The sequence below is a fragment of the Athene noctua genome, chromosome Z (assembly GCF_965140245.1).
Source record: "Athene noctua chromosome Z, bAthNoc1.hap1.1, whole genome shotgun sequence".
Taxonomy (NCBI): Eukaryota; Metazoa; Chordata; class Aves; order Strigiformes; family Strigidae; genus Athene; species Athene noctua.
In genome coordinates this window covers 32,127,740-32,150,889 of record NC_134077.1, presented here as the reverse complement: position 1 = coordinate 32,150,889, position 23,150 = coordinate 32,127,740, and the positions used below count along the sequence as shown (strand labels likewise).

Sequence of the window (23,150 nt, the reverse complement as noted above, 5' to 3'; positions counted from 1 at the left end):
GGAAGCGTTTTCATGGTTTGGGCTTGGAATTGTTTCTTTATCCATGCTGTTTCTTTTCCACAAATTCTCTCTCTTCTGTCTTCCAATCCTTTATGTTTCATTAGCTGCTCTACTGTTTGCTAAACAACCGTACCACTGTTTGCACCTGGCAGTTCTATGTCATGATGTAGAGCACTGGAGACCTCATCACCAAACACACCTAAAGGTCTATAGGTGCATTTTGTCATATGTTATTTGCTTGTTTTTTACTCTTCAAGTGAATTGTTCCTACAATACCAGAGTTCAGAGCTGGGACATAAACTTCTATTGAGATGTCCTAATACTCACCTTAGGAAGAATCACAAAAATGTATCAGCTCCTTCAGAGGTTTTTTTTTTTTTTTTGATAGACAGATACACACACATGTATACATACATAAATTTATACCAGCTTCCCTATTTCTGCAGCTGTTTCTCAACAGTCTGTTGATGAAAACAGTATTCCTGTGGTCTGGTGTCTGAAATGAAGAACACAAATGAGGCAGATAATTATTAAAGGAACCCCTGAATACTTGTCAGGGTGAGAAAAAATGGTTTTGGTTTTTATTTTTTGTGGACTTACTTTTCCAATGTAAATAACAGTGCTTTCCCCTACACGCCAGTCTTGTTTTACTTTGCTATTTACTTGCTTTTAAGGGTGAAAGTTTGGGAGAGAAAAGATCCTGTAATTAATATAAACTGCAGGAAGTGAGTGTGACAGATGAGTTGAAAAGCCCTATGTTCTGTTGCTTATCTCAGGTAACATATGGTCCTGGAGTACAAGCAAAGGCAGTGGATTGTAGGGCTTCTTTTTCTTTTGCTCTAGTAGAAGGCAGAAGAGAGTGTCCGTGTGTCCCACAGGGCAGCTATATAAGAAGCTGAAATAACATTTCTTGAGAAATGAGTGAGAAATTCAGGGGATTACAGAACAGCATTTCCTATTTCTAAAGTTGAGATTATATGGCACTTTTCAGTGTCAGGCTATGTGAATCAGAGTTATGATTGCTGAAGTAAAATAGAAAAAAATCTGCTAGAAACAAAATATTTCTGAAACAGATTTGGTTTTCTTCAGAACACACAGATGTTAAATGATTTTCAACTTGCATTTTTAATGTCAGCTGAAATAAAGTAAGACTTCAGTTTTATTTTGAACCTTCAGTAGAAAAGCAAAGTGGTTCAGTTACTCTGGCCAAAGAAAAGGTAAGGTTTGTACAAAACCAAATCTTTAGTTGTACTCCAGAGGTCAGAAACCTGTGATTAGTTTATAATAACATTAATTGCACATTTTGCTGTAAACACTGCAAACATGTGGTCTGACATTCAAGTGGTGTAACAGTAATTTATCCAAATGTTTTCCCAGTCTGCCAAAATCTAATCACTTTGATATAAATCTGACAGAAAATTATGTTGGTTGCTGTGGCTTCATAGTTTTCAGTCACCATTCTAAGTAGCTCATATTTTAGTAGAACTATTCAGTTGTGGATAAGCCTACAAGCCATTTGGGATCCCAACTGATGTACTTTCAGGGGTATTACCCAGTTTTCATTGAGTCTTTTATTGCTATTTTAACGAGTGTAAATTTAGCCTTGTATTTGATTAGGACCATTTGTTTTTCTTTCTACTCACGATCTGCATTTAGGTCTTGCTTATGAGTTATTTTTTAAGCAGACTGTCTTTAGAAGAAACATACATTGAAAAAAATCATAGTGGCATTGTAATTATAACTGATAAGAGACATAAGCTCTTTGATTAGATGCTGCCCTGTTTTCCAGAGCCAACCTGCCTTTAACATTTCAGTCATAGCTTTGTCCAGAGGCACTACCATTTCAGCTCACCCTTAGCAACGTATTCCTCATGTGCTGGTTTGTTCTATACTAAAGCTGGAAAAGGATAATGTTACTAGGGAGGCAACAAAAAAGAAGAGAAACCAGAGCTGCTTTTAGCTGACCATTCAACTGAATATTGACCAACTGTCTTTATGAGAAAGAAATAGATGGTGGTGAATAAGCTAGAGTGTAGTTTTCCAAGAAGCTCAATGATTTTCCCAAATCAATACAGCTCATCAGGCTTCAGAACAAAGGCTATGGGAGATGTGACAGTGATGGAAGTGGCTGTGTGTTCTTTTGTGTATTAAGCACAGGGGCTCACGAGGAAACAGGCCACCTTCAGTTATTTCAGCGTTTATTCTTCTGTATGCTCTGAGATAAACTTCTAGACTGAGAAAATACGTTACAGTTGTTACGAGGTGGGATGAAAAAGTTGTCTCCTCGATGGCCCAACTCCATGGCTTCAAGAGGTACTCCTCACTGTATAACTGCTACTTCTTTTCTGAATGCAAATGGGAGTATGTAATGCCAGTCCAGGGAGTATGTTTGGTTTGTATATCAATTGAAAGCATAACATAGCTTTTTCAAGATATGGCGGTGGTTGCTACTCTAAATATACTGTCCTGATGACTTCATAACAAAGGGGGAAAGAAAGGGCATGCCATTTGAATAAAGTATCCATGAATTTAGGTGACATTACTTGAAACTTGGGGGAAGTCACATGAACTAAGTTTGTTCTGCTGTTGAAGCTGTAGTTGATGTGGCTAGAGTAATGCCAACCTGCTTTAGCCACCAGCAGGGCAACATTAACTAAAACAGCAGGTTTTAGCCTCTCAGCCCTTTAACCTTTAAGCTTACTATGCTTTCATAAAGTACTAAATCAACACCATAGCTAAGTGTCTCAAAGGTTTATGACTGTACCAGCAGTATTTTGTTATGCTTCTTTTCCTTAATGCTATCCAATCTTCCCAGCCTCATTGCTACACCATATTTGTTCAGATAAAGTCCACTGTCCACTAATTGCAGATCTGTGCTCCAGATGGTTTGATTACAGGATGTGGTTAGTGACTTTTCAAAAATTTAGCACAGCAGTAAGGCTTTTTTTTTTTTTTTTTAAAAAAAAACCAAACCAACAAACCAAACCCACAACACAAAAAAACCCCAACAACAAAACCACACCAAAAAAACCCCCCACCAGTCTTGAATTTCCAGGCCACCTGACAGTCATTACATTCTCAGGCTTGCTGATGTTGATATCTGTTAGATGTGCACCTGCTGTAAACGTAGTTAAGTTCTTGTGTCATGATAGACAGAGAGTGTGATTAAAGTAGTAAATAAATTGTGTGTCTACCAGATCAGTATTCAGTGTAGAAGACTTGACTTTATATGTAGAATGTTTACTGTTAATTTTAGATTACTCTCTCGATGGAAGCAATCAGAGAGAAATAAGCCATTTGCATTGCAAGGCTAATATAAACATTGCTCTGTGTTTTTTATGCCTGGATGAATTGCAGGTGTATATATGGATCTGGGATTGATGATGCATGTGGTGGATGTTGTAAGGCAAATGAGTTATACTGCTCTCACTAAACCAGTGGTGATGAAAAAGCTTGAGATAACCCTAAGGTTATAGATTTTCATCTTGTGGCTTTTGGCACTTCATATACTTTAGTTACTGTTAAAACAGTGATGTCAGATAGATATGGGATTTAAAAATTCGCAGTCCCAGATGCAGAATAAAATGTGTTTCATCTATGGTGGTAGTGTACTCACTGATGAAAGATACGCTGTGGTTTGGCTATCTCAGGCATGTCTGTATTATTTGTACTTGGTAAGGCTGGGACAAAAGGCAATGGAATTTGTAGATTCACTGATCATAAAGATAAAAGGAATTGATTTTGTTGTAATGTTACGTCAAGCAATGATGTGATGTCTTCCCAATACTGAGAATTGCATCTCAACCTTGAAGGACTGCTATGCCACAAGAACACTGCTACAAGAATTTGTCATACTAAACTTCTAAAGAACTAATCTTATTAAAATTACTACAAAGCATAGTATACTCTGGCAGAACTTCCTCTGGCATCAGCAAAAGTTGTCTTTTAAAGTGATACTCAGAATAGGGCAGTAGGCAGAACTGTTAACCGAATGGGAATTTTGAGCAAGTAGGACTCTGTGTATGTTTAAACATGACTTTTTAAACATGGCTTTTTGAAAACAAGTGACTTTTGGTGACTGAAAAACAAACAAATAATTTCTAGTTTTGGAAGATTATTTAAATATTCTTCAACAAATCGGTTACAGAAGTGTTCAGAAAGACTTTATGCAGATCTGCTTTCTCCAGAATTTTCCAGATGCTTTTGTCCAGATTCTATGTTGAGAACAGAGGGAACAGCTCCTTTTATAAAAATGAAGGCTCACCCATTTAGATAACTGGTCTTTTGAGTTTTCTGGGAAAATAATCTACTTGAACTAAAACAAAAATTTGTAGCAGTTGCTGTGATCTGAACACAAAAGCAGCCTATGCTGTAAACATTGTCAGGTTTTCGAGTCTGATTGAGTAATGTCTACTTAGAATGGAATTTGAGTTTACTAAAGCCAGTATTTCAAAAACTGGGGCCTGCACTTAAGATATTAATGTGATAATGTGATTCCTAACCACATGATCTAATTTTCAAAGTTTTGAATACAAATCATAAATATTCTTGGCTTACTTTCCTTGCAGAAAACAAGAGACAAGAAAGCAAAAGTAACTGTTTTAGACTAGATCCTTCATGATTTGTTCCTTAGATGTAGGAGCATCTGCAAGAGTGTATCCTGTTAGATTTGAGTAGATCCTTACAAGCTTGTGGCTGCTAGAAGTGCAGTGTCAAGGTAGCCAACATGAATGGTACCCTGGCTTGGTACTGAAGATGCCTTGTGATTGTCATGTTTTAACATCAGAATAGCACATCTGCATTTCTTAGGCTGACTTTAAGAGAGCATGGATCTTTTTTCAGATCATGAACAAAAACTTTAGGTAGTTAAATTTCCAATTTGTGATGTCAAGTTAATAGTAAATAGCCAATTTTAGTTCTGGTCTTTGTTATGCAGTCACTGAAAAGAAGGAAGGGAGGGGAAAAGAAAGAGAACAGATACATCACATCCACAGAACTCAAGAAGTGCTTCTTTCTGTAATTTCTGAGAATTATTTTATTACAAATCTCTTCTGTGACATGTGACCTCTCATTCCATAATAAAAGTCCAAGTACAAATTGTTGCAGTTATTTTATACAGATTATTACATCTATCAGAACTGTTTATGCAAAATGGTTTTGTGCTCCTCGTGTTCATTTTTCCTATCTGTTGTTGGGTAATTTTTTGCCATAAACATTGTGGTTATGAATGTGATGAGCAGAGAAAAAAAGCTCATAATGGTACATGCACTGTGAAGGAAAACACGAAAATACAAAATCTTTTCTTGCTCCTAACAGGCTAATAACATTCCCCTTGATGTTAAAGGAGGGTCTCCTGTTGACAGTGGTAGGCACTAGGCCGTATGTTAAAGCTTTTGTGCATGATCCTGCCTTGGCTAATAATGAATTTCAGCAGAAAAGGTACTGACCTTGTTGGTGAACTGTGAAGTTTATAGGTGACATGACCCCATCTTCTTGTGTTAAGACACCATTTTATGTCTACTCCTTAAAGTTTAAAAGTAGCATGGGTAGTAACTTTAGACAAATTTTCATTTTCTTATTCGTGGCTGCTTTAATTTAGGATATTTGACAATAAGGACTGTGGAGGATATTGCTAATTTCAGACATACTGTAACTGTGAACAGTTATGTAGTCTGCAAATAGAATGATCCAGAAATTTATACCCTGATTTTGGGATACATTTATTACATCCAAGTCTTGTGAACTATATTCAGATAATAGATGAAACTCTTGAGTTGATACCCTTACTGGGTGGAGGAAACATCTGCACGTCATCTAAGTATATTCACTATTGCTTAATCCAACTTCACAAGAATAGGATTAGCCAGTTGGTCAGGTTTCCTGACTTGGAATCTTGAGTCTCAGTACCCTCAGGTACACTGCATTACAAGCATCTTAATTATTCTCCCATTCTTGTGAAATTCTATTCTCCCAAGTAGTGGTTACTTTAAGTAGTTTAGCCTGTTGGGCATTTTTTAAGGTGAAAATACATCTCTGTGTTCAGAGAGTATGAAACCAGTGGGTCCTCAGACTGTCTTTGCATTTTCACTCTTGTTTAGGCAATGCTAAATAAATGATTGTTACACGATGAGTAGTCTGGCATATAGTCTGATGTTATGGGAAGTCTCATTACAGGGACTTAAGATGCAGCCCCAGTGAGGTTTGATCTTGTATGTGCTGTGTTACTTACTTCACAAGATGGGAAGAGTGTGTGGAGAGCTATGCCCCAGCACACACATGCTCAAAAGAGGAGTTGGAAAAACTTGGAGAAGGGTTAGCACATGTATGACAGCACGCCCAGTATACTCAGACACAATACTTGGAGGTGAACTGGACTGCCGTAGTATGCTGTAGTACTATTTGTGTACCGCCCAAAGAGAAATCCCAGCAGGGGTTCTTATTTTGGTCTTGAACTCTGTGCCAGGACAAGTATTTCGGATTAAAGAAGCCTCTAACAGTATACCCAGCATGGGTGCAGCAAAAACAGTCCCTTTTCTTCAGTAGTGCATCAAGTATAATGTGGACTACTTATCTTTCTCATCTCCATTTTCATTTTCCAGTGCTTTGGTCTAATAAGCCTCCAGTTGCATGTTTCCTTAGGGGTCAGTTTTACCTCCCATGTTTCTTATATTCTCTTGACTGATTTCTGTGATAATGTTAGAAGATTAAATGAACCACCTTCACAGCCAGTTCTGTGGAATCTTACCAGTGCCTGAGTAATGTACTGTTCATTAGGGAAAGGAAATCTTCCCTCCTACTTACACCGGGGGTTTTGCTAAGGCTAACAGACTTCATGAGATGCTAAATGTAACTGACTTGTAAGAGAGAAACTTGTGTTTGCTTTTGAAGTATTGACTTTCTTACACCAGCAAGTCATTTGTGTATCTTCAAAGTATTACTGAAATGAGTATTGATTTCAGGGGGTTTTATTACACCTAATCCATATGGTCCACTTTGCCCACTTTTCTATCAATACATAACAGGATATCCCTATCCTGTTATATAAATCAGTAAATAAATAAAGCACACACAGAGACAGACAAGACTACAGATATGGAGGAAGATGGGAGACTTATTTAGGAATACACCTTGATTAAAAAAACAAACGCAAAACCCTAACATTTTAAGAAAAGGATAGAGGTGAACTAGCAGGGGAAACATGAACGGCACAGTTAATTATCTTAGAATACTCCCACGGGCAAGTCAGAAAGCCCTCCTTGCTTGTACATTTAGAAGGAGATTGGACAAACACGGTAAACGGAGAGGAGCGAGTAGTTATGCTGCTGCAGGGAGATGGGCTGCATGACGCAGTAATCAGTGGAAAAGCAGCCATGATTTTCACTTTGAGCATTATGGAGTGACAGCTGACAAGCTACTACGGTGGAAGGAAAGCATCAAGTTTACCCGAGGAACACCTTTTAGGGTCTCTTTGTGGCGTGCCACTGGCAGGTGAGAACATAGCTTGGAGTTGCTTGCAGCGAGAGACCCTATTTCCGCCGCCAAACACTTCCGCCGTAGATCCACCGATTTCACGGGTTTTGCCCATACGTTTGAGCAGGAGTAGAGGCTTCAAGCCACGGCGTAATCTCGAGGAAGACAGCGCGGCATCCGCTGTGCCAGAGCCAACAAGCTCCCTTCCCTTTTGGCGCCAGCGGCAGAGGCGCTATGAAAGCGCCTGCTCGCCTCCCGGAGGAGCGGAGACGCCGGGCCGCCCGCGGGCCCGCGGCGGCAGGAGCCGTTTCCCGGCGACCGGACTCCCCCGTCCGCTCGCTTTTGTCCGCCCAACACCTCACAGGCGCCGCCCGGACCCAGGAGGGCGGCTCCAGCGCTGCGGGGCGCGGGTGCCCTCGGCGAGGTGTCGCAGCCCTAGGCCGCGGCCGGAGGAAGCCGTTCCCCGAGAAGGCCCGGCGCCGCCCGCCCAGCTGAGCGGTGGGCAGAGCGCCGCGCCGCCCGCCCGCCCTGCCCGCCGCTCCCCGCCGCTCCCCGCGCCGGCGCCGCCCGCAGCACGCTGCCTGCCTCACCGCACGCGCCGCGCCGCCCCACTTTCGCCCGGCCTCTGCCACCAATGGGCTGGCGGCGGTGGGCACCGCCGAGCTGAGCGCGGCCAATCAGGAGCCGGAGCCGGCAGAGGCGCGGGCCAATGGCGGCGCGGGCCGGCGCGCCCCGCGGGGCCGGGGGCGGGCGGGGCGCTGGCAGCAGTGCCGGGCCCGGCGGAGCCCCGCACCCGCAGCTTTCCCCGGGGGTGGCTCTCATTCGGAGAGGTTTGGTGCTTTTCTAGGCTGCCAAATTTGCGTAGGTCATAAAAGTACGGCGTAGAGGTTTAACCCTAATCCTTCTGGGTATTCAAAGCCTGGCTCTGACCCTGGCTGAAAGAGCCAGTTCATCCTTCACACCAGTTTGCCCCAGCGTACAAAATTCTAGTCGCATTGTCGTAAGGGCAACTTAAAACCACTCGGGGAATAATTTTCAGATCTGCTACGGAATGCCTGCTTCCTTGGTACCTTTGCTAACAACACTTCAGACACTTCCCCACTGTTAAAATGCCCATGAGGAAATAAGCGTCTGGTTCACATGTTTACCTTGGTGCAGCGGAGAGGGATCGTTTTAGTGGAAATAGAAATCGCGGTGGTAAGACAAAGCAAAAATCCCACTGGAAACATTCTGGCACAGTGCCGTTATTATGTCTGTCATAGAAACACTACAGCTAGAAAAAGGGAAGTGTAGAAGAAAAACAAATGACGAGGCTGGCAGCTGCAAGTTAGTGTCTTCATGCCTCTCATAAATGGGAAGCATTTTGCATCATGCCTTTCTTTGCTAGATAAAATATATTTTTATTCCAGTGTACATTCTAATGAGAAGAGATGGCTGGTTCAATAATACTACCTTGTGTTTATCCACAGAAGTTAATGAATTAAAGGAATCATTATGCTGGCTAGTCCATAAACACAATGATAAATTATGTAAAGAAGTGTTTGAGGACAACCTGAAAACATTTGAATGACATCCTCCACATTTATTTAATTGTTACTTAGGCTATTCTTACCATGCACACATTTTACAGGGATAATTCAAATAAACCAAAATTAGAAGTCTGTTTTAGGTGGCCAGACATATTTACATTTAACAGAAGTCATATGTGGAAAAGCAATTAGAGTACGTTTTTTAAAGGATCGCTCTTTCTGTGTCTCCGTATTGCAGTTCCTGTCAGCTGTACTGTATGGTTGCAATTTCATGTTTAGTCCCTTGTTGCCACAGAAGAAAAAGCAAGGCAGATAATACATGTTTCCATCCATATCTGCTGAACAAAACTTGAAACGTGTGTGTTTGGATATATGCAATCTCAAATAAATAGACGCATCATTATCATACTGTTCAAAGCAAAGCAGATTCTTCTCTGTCACCTACTGATTTAAACACTGTAACTGCTGCTTAGTTTATGCTGGCTGGCTGCCAAGAAAAAGCAATTATGTGCAATAATAGCAAAATTAAGAGGTGAGTGTTGCTGTTTTACAGCAGGACATGGCAAAACCCATTTCCTTCTGTCAGCTGTATCTTGATTACACACACAGTCACACAGGCATATACTCTCTTTTACACACATACACATGCATACATACATACTCTCTTCTTTGTTGTTTGCTGTCTTTCCTGTGGATTTTAACTTGAGGTCACTGAAACCAGAAAAGAGAATGAGTATAGACTACAGTGTTTGAAAACAGATAAGAATAAAGCCCTCACTTTGTGGGGAAGGAGAGAAAAAATGAAAAAAGAGTAAAACAAAAAGCCTACCCCAATTATTGTTCTGACTGTGATACTACTTTGTTTTTCACCCACTGACAGGTGTCCTAGTGGTAAATGTTACATGGAGGAACAAAACTTATGTGGGAACACTGCTGGACTGCACAAAGCATGACTGGGCCCCTCCTAGGTAGGCAATCATTCTGAGTCTGTTTTTTCTCTGCTGTATTTTCACCCCCAGTCTCTGACAAGAGACTGTACAGAGATTAATAAAAAACAAGTGGTTACAATTGAAAACATGCACTAGTGAAATGAGTAATTCTCTATTCCAGACTGAAATGTGGGGTGGGAGCTTTTATTTCTTTTTGTTTTGTGTTTTTGAGAGGGAAGGGGAAATATATGGGATTCAATCAGAGGGCAATTAATTTAAAAATGCATTTCTGTAAATTTGGAAATTTTTTTTCTCCATTGTTCTAACTAGGTGGTCTTGTTCTTAACATCTTTGTCCTTTTTTAATGACCTTCCCTTTGAGACTGTAACATTCTCATTTGGCAGAAGGACATCTTTCCTTTAACATGTATGAAGGTTCTGTTATGGGAAGTGGGGGTGTTTTGGTATTTATTCAGTTCACAGCCCCCGCTGATGAAATCTGCTTGTTTGTATAGGTTTTGTGAATCTCCAACAAGTGACCTGGAAATGCGTGGAGGACGGGGCAGGGGAAAGCGGGCAAGGTCTGCTGCAGCTGCAGCTGTACCTGGGAATGATGCGAGTTTTGCAGAGTCCAGAGGACTTCAGAATAAGAATCGAGGTGGTGCCAATGGGAAGGGGAGGAGGGGCAGCCTTAACTCAAGTGGGCGCAGGACACCCCCAAACTGCACCATGGATGAAGTCAAAGCCAGCCCCTCATCCGCAAACAAGAGGAAAACTAAACCTCCAATGGAGCTAGATTTGAACTCCAGTTCAGAGGACAATAAATCTGGAAAACGTGTTCGTACTAACTCTAGAAGCACTCCCACAACCCCACAGGGGAAACCCGAGACTCCTTTTTTGGACCAAGGCTGCTCTTCTCCTGTACTGATTGACTGTCCTCACCCCAACTGCAACAAAAAGTACAAGCACATTAATGGACTACGATACCATCAGGCTCATGCACATTTAGACCCAGAAAACAAACTGGAGTTTGAGCCTGACAGTGAAGACAAAATTTCAGACTGTGAGGAAGCATTGAGTAATGTGGCGCTTGAATGCAGTGAGCCAAGCACAAACTTGCCAGGCTTTGATCCACTAAAGGCACCAACATCTCCTTCCTCCATCAGTGCCCCAGGGACCCCCAAGGGGAAAAGGGAACTGACTAGCAATGGCCCCAGTTCAGTCATCGGTTCCAAAACCGGCAAGAATTTGGGCAAAAAAAAGGGTCTGAACAGTGAATTGAACAGCCTTCCAGTAATTTCTAACATGGCAGCCACACTGGATAATTGCTCGGTTGGAGACAGCAATTTGCAAAGTGAAATGCCAAAATTGGAGGCTGAAGGGTTAATCGACAAGAAGACTTTGGGTGATAAAGGCAAGAAAGGGAACAATTGCAAAGTGGATAAAAACCTTTCCAAACTGAAAGCAGCCAGGCCTATTGCTCCAGCTCCAGCACCAACTCCTCCCCAATTAATAGCTATACCTACTACAGCCTTTACAACCACCACTACAGGAACAATACCGGGACTGCCCTCACTAACAACTACTATTGTTCAGGCTACACCAAAGAGCCCTCCACTAAAACCTATTCAACCAAAGCCCACAATTATGGGAGAGCCAAGCACTGTAAACCCAGCTCTCACATCACTCAAAGACAAAAAGAAAAAGGAGAAGCGAAAGCTCAAGGACAAAGAAAGCAAAGAGACAGGAAGCCCCAAGATGGATTCTAAGCTGGGAAAGCTGGAGGATTCAAAAGGGTCTGGGAAAGACCTATCTGGACATTTTTTAAAGGACCACCTCAACAAGAATGAAGTGCTAGCTAATGGACTGTCAGAGTCTCAAGAGAGCAGGATGGCAAGTATTAAGGCTGAAGCTGATAAGGTTTACACGTTCACAGACAATGCGCCCAGCCCTTCCATAGGGAGTGCTTCCAGGATGGAATGCAGCACTTTGGTGAATGGACAATCTGCCATGGCGCCACTGCACGTGTTGACACAAAACGGTGCAGATAGCGCAGCCACTAAAACCAACAGCCCTGCTTACTCGGATATTTCTGATGCAGCTGATGATGGTGGCTCTGACAGCAGGTCAGAGGGCATGAGGTCAAAGGCCAGCTCTCCGTCAGATATTATTTCTAATAAGGACGGTGTTGTAAAAGGGCATTCTTCAGCCACAGCACAATCATCTCAAGTGAAAGAGTCCCATTCTCCCTATTACCATGGCTACGATCCTTATTATTCCCCAAGTTACATGCACTCTGGACAGGTCAGTGCCCCAGCTGCTGGGAACAGCAGTACCCCACAGGGACTGAAGATCAAAAAAGAGGCTGAGGAAGAGGCTGAAAAGAAAGAGAAGGCAGAACCATCAGATGCCAAGAAAAGCGAAAGCACTTCCTCTAATTTGCAGCCACAACATCAGTCAGTAATAACGCAAAGACACCCTGCACTTGCTCAGTCACTTTATTATGGTCAATATGCCTATGGGCTCTATATGGACCAAAAGTCCTTAATGTCCTCTAACCCTGCTTACAGGCAGCAGTATGAAAAATACTATGAGGACCAGAGACTAGCAGAACAGAAAATGGCACAAACTGGGAGGGACTGTGAAAGGAAGAATGACCTGCCCTTGAAGGAGATTGTGAAGGATGACAACAAGCAGAAGAATATTCCATCTGCCACTATTTCAAAGGCCCCTTCAACTCCAGAGTCCAGCAAAAATAACACTAAAATAGGGTCATCAGTCCCTAACAAAGGTGAGGAGACAAGCAAATCACAGATCCTTTCCAATCACCAGCAGCAGCTTCAGTCTGACAGTTTCAAAGCCAAGCAAATGGAAAACCATCAGCTTATAAAGGAGGCTGTTGAGATGAAATCTGTTATGGACTCCATGAAGCAAACAGGAGTAGATCCAACTACAAGATTTAAACAGGTGAGATCATAGGAAGTGGAACAAGAGTGTCTTGCTTTATCCCTAAGTCATGTGAGATTTTGTCCCTGATTCTGCTTTGATTTTATCTTTGTAGCCAAACAAGCTCTGCCATCGTTTTTTCATGATGGATAGTACTGTAGTCTGTGAATAGACCAACAGACCTTTCAGTTGAGCAGTTTGAAAAGAAAAAAAAATAAAAACCTAGTAAGGTGGTGACAGAACCCAGGCATGAATTTTATTCACGCATGAATAAAATAGATTTCTCCTATAGATGTAAATTCTAAGCAGTTTGCTTAGTTCAGAAATTAGACATTTCAAGCAAAATAAGCAGCTTTTTCACTGTGAGAGAACTTAAAGTAGATTTGAAACATGGTTTGAAGTGTTTCCTTTTTTTGTTAAATGACAGTTGCCATTTACTAAAGATGGGTGGGCTGGTTCTTTGAAGAGCTAGCTTGAAGCTCAGCTCTTTATCTTAACCCAGGGTGACCTTTTTGAAACAGTTAAGTTCCCCTTCTCTCCTCAACCAACCTCAAGCCCCTACAGACCTACACAATGGATTAAATCCTCTCTCCACTGAAGTCAGTGATAGTTTTGCCATTGACTTCAGTAGAATTAGAATTTCATCCAGTGGCTTTGTGCTGACCTTCCTGGATGTCACATTGCCTTCATTCGAGGCAATGCAGATGTCTCTGTGCTCTGAACCAAAGCCCCAATGCTTGGTGCTTTCATGTTCTGGTCCTAGACTTCACCCTTACAGGCTGTGTTTCAAGATATGGTGGGGTTAGGTTGAGTGGAAGTCAGGGAACTCTAAAGGAAGTGGGATGGTACAGCTCCAAGTAGGAGATTTCTGCTGATTCAAGTATTTGAACCAGACTGTCCAAGCATCTAGTTGTGTGCTTATGTTCCTGTTGCATGTGCCATAAATGTGTATGAACTGGAGACAATGTTTACAGTTAGCTCTTGTGTATCCTGTATTAGACAAAAGTCTTCCTTTTGTGGCTCAGTACTGATTTGGTGTAGTCTTGCAAAGAACTCACCTACCTAATTCTATAGCATGTGTATAAACTGTCGATGTAATATATTATGCAAAACTGTATTTATGATATCCTGTACATGTCCTTTAAACCGTGTGGTCCTGATCCTGTAAATACTTATCCATGTGTAATTTTACAAACCTGAAATAAGACTGTCAGCTGAAGAAGTCTGTCTTAATGTCTGACTTCTGCAGATTCCTGAGAGTTTGTATATCAGAGGCAGCATTAGTATCTTTTCAGATAGATCAGCTTTTTAGGTTCATTGTTCCAGGTAATCTAAGTGCTCTGTCATATCATTAGGCAGCTTTAATTTTGTGGTTCACAGGTATTTTTTGTTCTCTAGTGGGAAAATATCTCTGGACTTTAATTAAAATGTTTTATGAATAGTGTGGTCTCAGAACTTTGATACAATGCATATGTATTTCATTATTAAACTAGTTAAAGGTATGAAGAAGGATATAAGATGAATATAAATTCTGATAATAGACTCCTGGTCCTTCGTGGGAATATTGGTTTGACTTTGAGCTCAAGGCACTCTGTAGCAAGAAAACCTCTCCTTTATGTAACAGGGATATGTTATTAAAACAGCTATTAAAAATACATTAACTGAAGTGTGGGAAGTATCAATAACAATCTTAATTCAACATCTAAGTTCAGAACAAAATTTTTTTTCTCCTCCACATTAGGATCCAGATTCACGAACATGGCATCATTATGTCTATCAGCCCAAATATATTGATCAGCAAAAATCAGAAGAACTTGATCGTGAGAAAAAGTTAAAAGAAGACAGCCCTAGAAAAACTCCTAACAAGGAAAGTTCCCTACCTAACCTTCCTGTCTCATTAGCAAGCATTAAAGAGGAGCCTAAAGAGATCAAGCGTTCTGATTCTCAATCAGTGGATGAGAGCAAGATAAAAAATGATGATCGAAAGACTCCTGTAAATTGGAAGGACTCCCGGGGTGCTAGAGTAGCCGTTTCCTCACCAATGAGTCAGCATCAGTCATATATCCAGTACTTGCATGCTTATCCTTATCCACAGATGTATGATCCCAACCATCCAGCCTATCGTGCAGTCTCTCCTGTCCTAATGCACAGCTATCCTGGTATGTATCCTGAAATCTGCCTTGCACACTAGTTAAGATTTATACCCTCGAAGTGTAGTAGAGCCTGTATTTTAATATTTCCATTAGTAGATAGTGTAAATTAGAAGCTTCATGGGTGACATTTGTTTTGCTTGTGCTTCCACTAGGGAAAGTTCTGTAGATGAATCTGATTTAATACAAGATGTTCCTTTTATGAACTGTCAACAGTTCCCAGCTACAGTTTTCTCAACCCTTGACAGTCTGGTATTGCTGTTAGACTGACAGATAGTTTATTGCCTATAAAAATATTCTAAGCACTTACTGTCAGAACCATTATAGTTACTATTCCTTTCACTTAAAGAGGACCCATAAATGTCTGAAATGTCTATCAGCTAAACCCTCTTTATAACCTCCATTCATCAGGGTAAATTAGATAAAGGAATTGAAGAGCAAAGATGCAGTTTCATAGTCATGTGATCCGTTTTTGATGTTATTCCCTGTCCTGGCATCCCCTCCTCTCAGCTTGATATAACCAAAATGTAAAAACAGTAACTTGATGTGGTATTTATTGTTTACCTGCAGGGGCCTATCTCTCTCCAGGATTTCATTATCCAGTTTATGGGAAGATGTCAGGGAGAGAAGAGGCGGAGAAAGTCAATACCAGCCCAAGCATCAATGCAAAATCAACCACTGAGTCCAAAGCACTGGATTTGCTGCAGCAGCATGCCAACCAGTATCGCAGCAAGTCCCCTGTTGTAAGGCTTCATCTGTTGTTACTGAAGAGTGTTACATATGGGGAGGGATAGAGAACATAATTTTAAGAAGCACACAATCTGGCATCAAGCTCTGAATGCATGGTTCTTTATAGTACTCCTTAAAAGCAGTTTATAGTCAGGATGCTTCTGTGGCATAATCTGGAAGTGACAGGTGTAACACAGGTCTGTGCTCACAGTTTTCCTATCTTAAATGAATGGACTCGTATAGAAAAATAAATTCAGAAATACCTCCTAGTGCACAGTTTATTGCAGTGAACCAGGAAACTCCTGTTTGGAAACAGATAATTAAATGACAAGTTGGGCTGTGGGATTTGGTAGTATACCCTCCCTAATTTGCTGAGAAGCCACATCTTCCAAATAGAAGATTACCGGCCTCCATTTCTGAAGATTTCCTTATTGGTGCAAATACCATTATTTTACTTTTCTGTAAGTTGGTGCTAGTTTTAATTGTGAGGAAGTCACTGACTCTGATTCTATTTTTAAAAGGGCTTTCTTGCTATTCAGACAGACTTGATCCCCAGAGTGCATTAAAGAGGACTGAGGATTCATTTACATCAGCTTTCAGCATCTCAACTAGGTTGTTCTGACATTGGCAAGTCAGCCAAGCTTAAGGTAGCCCAGAACTAGAAGTCATCATGTGGCTTCAAGCTGAAGTGTGTTGCCTCCAAATCTCTGTGCCTTGGAAAATCTTCCCTTAGCCTGATACACCAGATTTAGATTAGAATCAAGTGCAAATAATCCAGTAGAGATACTACTTCCTTAGAAAAAAACAGCTTCATTGTTTGAATTCAAAAGATTGTTGCCAGGTATTGGCAGGTGTGGTTTTGTTGTGATTCCATCCCTTTTGAAATTCGCACATCAGTTTTCTTTTACTTTCTATTATTAGCCTGTGGAAAAATCAGCAGCTGAGCGTGAACGGGAAGCAGAAAGGGAACGAGACCGTCATTCTCCTTTTAGCCAGCGGCATCTCCATACCCACCATCACACACATGTTGGAATGGGTTACCCCCTTATACCTGGACAGTATGACCCATTTCAAGGTGAGCAGAAAATTTCCAGTGGTGGAGTTAGCTTGCCTCATGAAGTTGTTACCTTGACATTGGAAATCATGCCTATGTGAAGCATTTTGAATAGAGATCCCCTTGTTAAATCAGAAATGCTTTACATTTAGGAAGACGGCTTGAAAATTTACAACATGGACTAACATAGCAAATGAATAGCTTCACACCTGAGAAATCCCAAATTTTGTTTCCAAAACTGGGTGTTAGAGCATTATCAAAGATGTACCAGTTAGGCTGTCATTCACATGAATGTTTTGGTTCTTACTGAAAACTGATGTTAACTGGCTGAAAGGCAGTAAAAAACTTATATCAAACAACCTCCTTTTTTATAATTAGGGTTGTATAAGCAATGAAATAAGTGTTGCAAAGACAGAAGGTTTTTATACTGTACATACGTTATGTACAAGGCATTGCAGTCACAAGGTTTTGAGCTGGTTATAATTTGTCCATCTGAAAGAGGCCTCTTTGTGTTTTGGCAAATACAGTACACAAAGTTGTAGTCAAGGAAAAAGCAGCACAGTAAGATACGATTAATTCTTCCTAGGTTTTATACCAGTCTTTGACTGTTTTTCTCAGACCCTGGACTCTAGCTGAATCAAAAGGAGATTTCCTCCCATGCAGCAAAGTACATGCTATCACAATTGGTGGCTAAATGCAATTAATTCATTACATTTGCTTGGTGCCTCAGCAGTTATTTTTCCTGTGTAAAAGTCCTGACATTTCTCAGTTTGATTCAGTGATTCCATATGCCTTTTGGTATGCATTATGCTTGTTCAGTAGGAAAACTGTAAAAATGATAAGTTATTATGAAAGTATTGTATTCTGAGCAGCTGGCATGTTGTTTCTGTAATTCACTGTGGCTTTTGGTTCTTGTTGTTTCCCCGTACCTATTATTTCTACTGAGCTTCCTATTGAGGAACTCATACAAACCACTTAGCATCATGCAGTGCAGTACTTGGAAAGGAATACAGTAAGTGGGAATGCTGTATTTGCTTGTAAAATACCTATCAAGGACAATTCAGTTTACTATATGAAATCGTATTGATCATACTGGGCAGACTGTCTTAACACTGTTGCCTGAAATATTGGCCATTTACATAGTGTTAAAACCCCACCACGTTCTGATGGTGGGGTTTTTTGTCTGTTTGCCTTAGAGATGCTTCCTAACATTTCCCAGAGCACAAAAATCCATTAAAACCAGAAGTACATCAACATTCCTTTGTTTCTTCTTTCCTTCAGGATTGACCTCTGCTGCCCTTGTTGCCACTCAACAGGTGGCTGCACAGGCATCTGCGTCTGGTATGTTTCCTGCACAAAGAAGGTAAGTAGACAGTAAATCTTAAATTATGTATCTTAACATAGAGAGGAGAAAGGAAATCATAGATTTTTATAGCCTGATGGTCTGCAGATCTTAGTATGACACAGTTATTAAGGATGAAGAAAAACTTGGGACTTTAGGTTAATTGTAGTTTTAGTCTCTTTAAGATGACATTTTGTCCTTAGTTGTGTCCTGTAACATAGATTAAGAAGGAACAAGTAGTCTGTCTTCTGAGGTTTTCTGTAGACTGTGTTTTAAGGATTGGTATTAAGATAAGTGATTATGAAAGATAATTTAAGATCCATTTTTTTTATAAAAGGGGTTTAAAGTTCATCTTCAGTTAGATGCATGTACTACTACCAGAAAATCTTAAGATTTTGTCTATTCTGCAAGTCTGCCTGGTTTGCTGATTTTTCTTTCAGAGCAGTTTGCTGGAGAGTCCATTAAGGTGACATTGTATTTAAGTTACATACCCATTCCATGCATTTGCCTCTGTTATTTACTAGGTTTTGAGTAGAATTTACTCTTCAACCATGATCCTTACTCTTCAAAAGGAAACAGACTCTTCTGTATTATAATGATCCCATCTCAAGTGAAAAAAGCAAAGCATCCATAACATTAGGATTTCTTTCATCACTGCTGTGTTAAACCTTCGAGTTTAATGTATTAAATAGTACTGTAACATTCCATGGTTATGGGTGTCTTTCTGAAAGCTGACTCTGAAAACAAGTGACTGTGTAAGGCTCTTACCTGGAATTATTTGAGTGAGAAAGGTTTGTAGCCCTGAAGGAGCTGATGGATGCTATGGTGTCAGAACCGAGAAGATAAATCCTACACAGGTTACTTGTTAGTATGTTGTTCCTGGCAGTGGTGTTCCTGGAAGGGGTGGGACGAGGACATGGCTTGCTGTCTTTCCTTCTTGGGATTGAGAGTACTGTGGAGATTACATTTCATGGTGTATCCAAGGTGCAGAAAAAAACCTAGGAGGAAAGGATACTGCATACTAAAATATTATTCTTTCTTTTTTCAGAGAATGATGAGTTTGGAGATTTACATTGTCATGTGACTGGATCACATGAGGAAGCGCTTTATTACAGACATCAGTTCCATGGTGTTAATTTGAAATGCCTTAATGGCAGGCAAAAACCAGTCATTTCATTTTTGTAAATTGCAGATTTTATCACAGAGTAACAAATGTTGCTGTAATTAGACTTCTGTTTTTATATATATATATGCGTATATATATATATACATATATATATAAAAATATATATATATTCTTTACTTTTTTTGTATCAGTACCAAGGCTCGCACACAGGGTCTGCTGCTAAGTTGCGAACCACACAGTAAAAGGAGATATGTATTTGTCATGTTTAGAAAGCGTTAACTGCAAAAGGCTGTTTGTTTCTTTTTACCTTCCTTTTTTTTTTTTTTTCCCTTTTTTTTCTTTCCAATTGTAAATAAATAATGTTATGTATCAGTGTGCCTGAACCTTGCATACCCTTCTGATATTTCCCACAAGCTCTCAGAGAGGCTAACTGTGATGACACTTTGGTACAATGTAGATGTCTATTTGGTGGCTCCTATTAAGATGCATCAGTGTAAAATGTTACTGTATTCACTGTTTCATTGTAATTGTGTATTGTGAAAAATATACCTTTGGAAGGCATGGGGATTCTAGTACCACAAAAACTGTGTTGTATATAATGTAAAGATTTTAAATGGAGATAATGAGCATCTGTGAATAATGAAATGTCTTTTTTGATAATCTTGAATGGCAGATAACCTAATAGCCTGCATTACAGAAGACATCTGTGATTGTTCTATTACTTGAATAGTCCTGCAGTCTTTTTTTTAATGTTTACAATTACCCAATTTTAGAAGAGAGACTTTAATGCCATTGCCTGGTTACTTGTTTTATGCTGTAATCTAGTTTATTTTATGTAAAATGTATATCGAATGCTTTCATTTTTATACCTGCCTTAAATAATTTGGCAATCAGAATTAAGAAGTTGGGTTTGTGCTTTCTTGGTGTCTATGGGCCACTTTGAAAGATGTGTCATAGGTGTAGATAGCAGAGGCCGCAGCTACCACACAGCTACTAGTCTGTGTCCCCAGAGGTTCTCCCTGGGACTCAGTTACTGGTGTGAACCTGCAGCCATCCCATGCCTCCCTGCGGGGACTGTGATATTGTCCTCTCCCAGCAGGTGATGCAGGGCCCAAGACAGATGGCAGTGGACCTCTTTCAGTTGACCCTGATAGGCTTGAAAAAGGCCCATAGTAACACCTTGGATGGTATTAGTGTAACTTAAATCTCTAATACCTGTTGTAGAGCAGCTCTGTGCGCTATGAATTAATTATAGGCAAATTTTTTCTATTATATCTGTACTGCCCCCCCTCCCCCCAATAGAGGCCTAAAAACAGAGGACCTGTTGATTTAAAAAGAAGTCCCTTGCTGTGCTTAACCTGCATTACCACAAAATAAATAATTTTATGTGGCTATACCACCTATTTTGTTACAGTGCGGTTAACACAGTACACAGTAATATGAAATCATTAATCGTGACATAACATGAAAGAAAATCATATTTACTGGTCATGTTTTTGAGGCTTTAACTTTTGTCTTTTCCTGCATATCCCAGTTATATTGATTGTCAAAACTGGTTTTTAAAGTTTTACCATTTTTTTGGTTTTGTGTTTGTTTTTTTTTTTTTTCACAGGGTGAATTACTACAAGTTAAAGCTTGTTCTTGACGTCAGTTCCATTTCTTCTACCTTGTGAATACTTAATACAGAAGGATTAATTAAAGATTCCCAACAGACAAGCACACTTGGACATTTTATATTACTATGATGAATCTGCCATTAATATTGCTATAATTGTTTTATTTTTATAGGCATAAAATCAGTTCCCTTAGTGACTAGTTATAAGGTTTATTGATTTTAACTACACGTCATTCATCTGTGGCTTACTCTTATTGTCTTGTTCTGAACACATTCAGAAGTCTCACAGTGGTGACATACTACAAATTAGCCTCATAAAAAATGGGAAGGAAGGGGTGTTTTCTTTTGAAAGGGGATATTGTGAATGCAGGGCTCTTGAAATAATAAATGCCTTATTACTTCTATAGTAAAGGCTCAGATGGTTTTTGTATTGAAATGTCCTATTGATTTTTTTTCAGCCTAGACTGTTAATAATTCTGCAGCAAAACAGATCTTATAAATTCACACTGTTGGTGATTTGATTTAGTGTGCTTTAAGATTGAACATCATAAGTTAGCTGGAATTAATTACTCTGATTGATACAGGGTAAACAACTGTTAAAATTATAACTAATGTTACAGCTTTCATATATCCTTGAAGTCTGTAAGAGGGACTAACATCTATCTCTATTTATTGTCTTCCTACTCTTAAGGTTATTGTCTTCCCTCTATAGCATTCCTTTCGGTTTAACACTTGCCATGCTCACCTCCTTAAAGGTTTGAGCAACAGTGAGCATGACTCTCTGGTTCAGCATTCCCCAAAGCCAGAAGGTATCCACTCATGTGTCCAAGCATTGACATGCAGCTGCTATGGTCATTTCACCACTGTGTAAGCATCCAAAGGATGAGTAAACTGAACCAGTAATACAAGGAAGCCAATTTACAAACCTTGGAACTAAGAGCTGCAGAGGCTGGTCACGGGAAAAGGGCAGCTGAACCAGTATGATACAGATATATTTGCACTTGTACTTTTTGTTACCTCCAGCTGACACGTCTACCACTCTGCTCTTCTAGAAGCAGCAATTGGTGACCCTGCTCCTGTCTTTCATCCAGGTGTTGCTGGATGTCTTGCAAAGATGAAGCAGAGCTTATGCATTGCACTTGTTTCTTTGTGTTTCTGGCCTGTCCATGGAATGCAACTAGAGAAATGAAAAGTCTGTCAGTGGTAACCTATCACACAAACCCAAAAAACCCATCGAGGGAGCTACTGCTTGTGGTGCTTGCACTGGGAAAAAAATGGATGTGAACAGAGAAGGGGTTGGGGTTTTTTGAGCAATCACAGAATCACAGAATCATCTAGGTTGGAAACGACCTTGAAGATCATCCAGTCCAACCATTATCCTAACACTGACCGTTCTCAACCACACCATATCCCTCAGTGCTAAGTTCACTCTACTCTTAAACACCTCCAGGGATGGGGACTCCACCACTGCCCTGGGCAGCCCATTCCAACACACAACAACCCCTTCTGGAAAGAAATGCTGCCTAATATCCAGTCTAAACCTTCCCTGGTGCAACTTGAGGCCATTCTCTGTTGTCCTATTGCTTGTTCCTTGGTTCAAGAGACTCATCCCCAGCTCTCTGCAACCTCCTTTCAGGGAGCTGTAGAGGGCGATGAGGTCTCCCCTCAGCCTCCTCTTCTCCAGACTAAACACCCCCAGTTCCCTCAGCCGCTCCTCGTACCACCTGTGCTCCAGACCCTGCACCAGCTTCGTTGCCCTTCTCTGGACACGCTCGAGTCATTCAATGTCCTTTTTGTAGTGAGGGGCCCAAAACTGAACACAGGAATCGAGGTGCGGCCTCACCAGTGCTGAGTACAGGGGTCAGATCCCTTCCCTGTCCCTGCTGGCCACGCTATTGCTGATATATCATGTAGCTCTAGAGGCTGAAACAGGACAGAGGTCTAACTGACTGAGCTGGCTGGCTACCAGGGCTAGACTAGAGCTGATGAAAATGGAGGCTAGGAGTATCATTTAATCAGTTTTGTAATTTTAGATTCCCTGGAGGCCTTAGGGAACACTTGAGAACTCCCAGAGCTAATTCTGTGCAGCGCCAAGTCCTCCCTTGCTTCTGGAAGGTTCATTGGTTGGGCTTAACCATTGGGTCCTTAGCCCTGCTTGCCACTCTGACAAGTGCTGGCATGACAAGTGCCCCCAAAGGACGTGAATTTAGAGAACCCATGAATCCATCCTGAAACACACCAGGGATTGTTGATGGCACCAA

At 40.7% G+C, this 23,150-nt stretch overlaps 1 protein-coding gene across 2 annotated transcripts in view; it reads left to right on the top strand.

The window, feature by feature from the left end:
* Window positions 1–19,310, top strand: part of ZNF608 (zinc finger protein 608) — an 89,615-nt gene extending 70,305 nt beyond the window's left edge. The window contains exons 4-10 of one of the 2 annotated variants that reach the window (XM_074931607.1): window positions 9,880–9,967; window positions 10,443–12,894; window positions 14,615–15,032; window positions 15,594–15,766; window positions 16,674–16,827; window positions 18,088–18,169; window positions 19,197–19,310. In XM_074931607.1, coding sequence (XP_074787708.1) covers window positions 9,880–9,967; window positions 10,443–12,894; window positions 14,615–15,032; window positions 15,594–15,766; window positions 16,674–16,827; window positions 18,088–18,169; window positions 19,197–19,203 — 3,374 coding nt within the window. In that variant the 3' untranslated portion in view covers window positions 19,204–19,310. Of the gene's footprint in view, window positions 1–9,879; window positions 9,968–10,442; window positions 12,895–14,614; window positions 15,033–15,593; window positions 15,767–16,673; window positions 16,828–18,087; window positions 18,437–19,196 lie in introns of those variants that run through there. The other variant, XM_074931608.1, reaches the window with a different exon arrangement.
* Window positions 19,311–23,150: the final 3,840 nt, after the last annotated feature.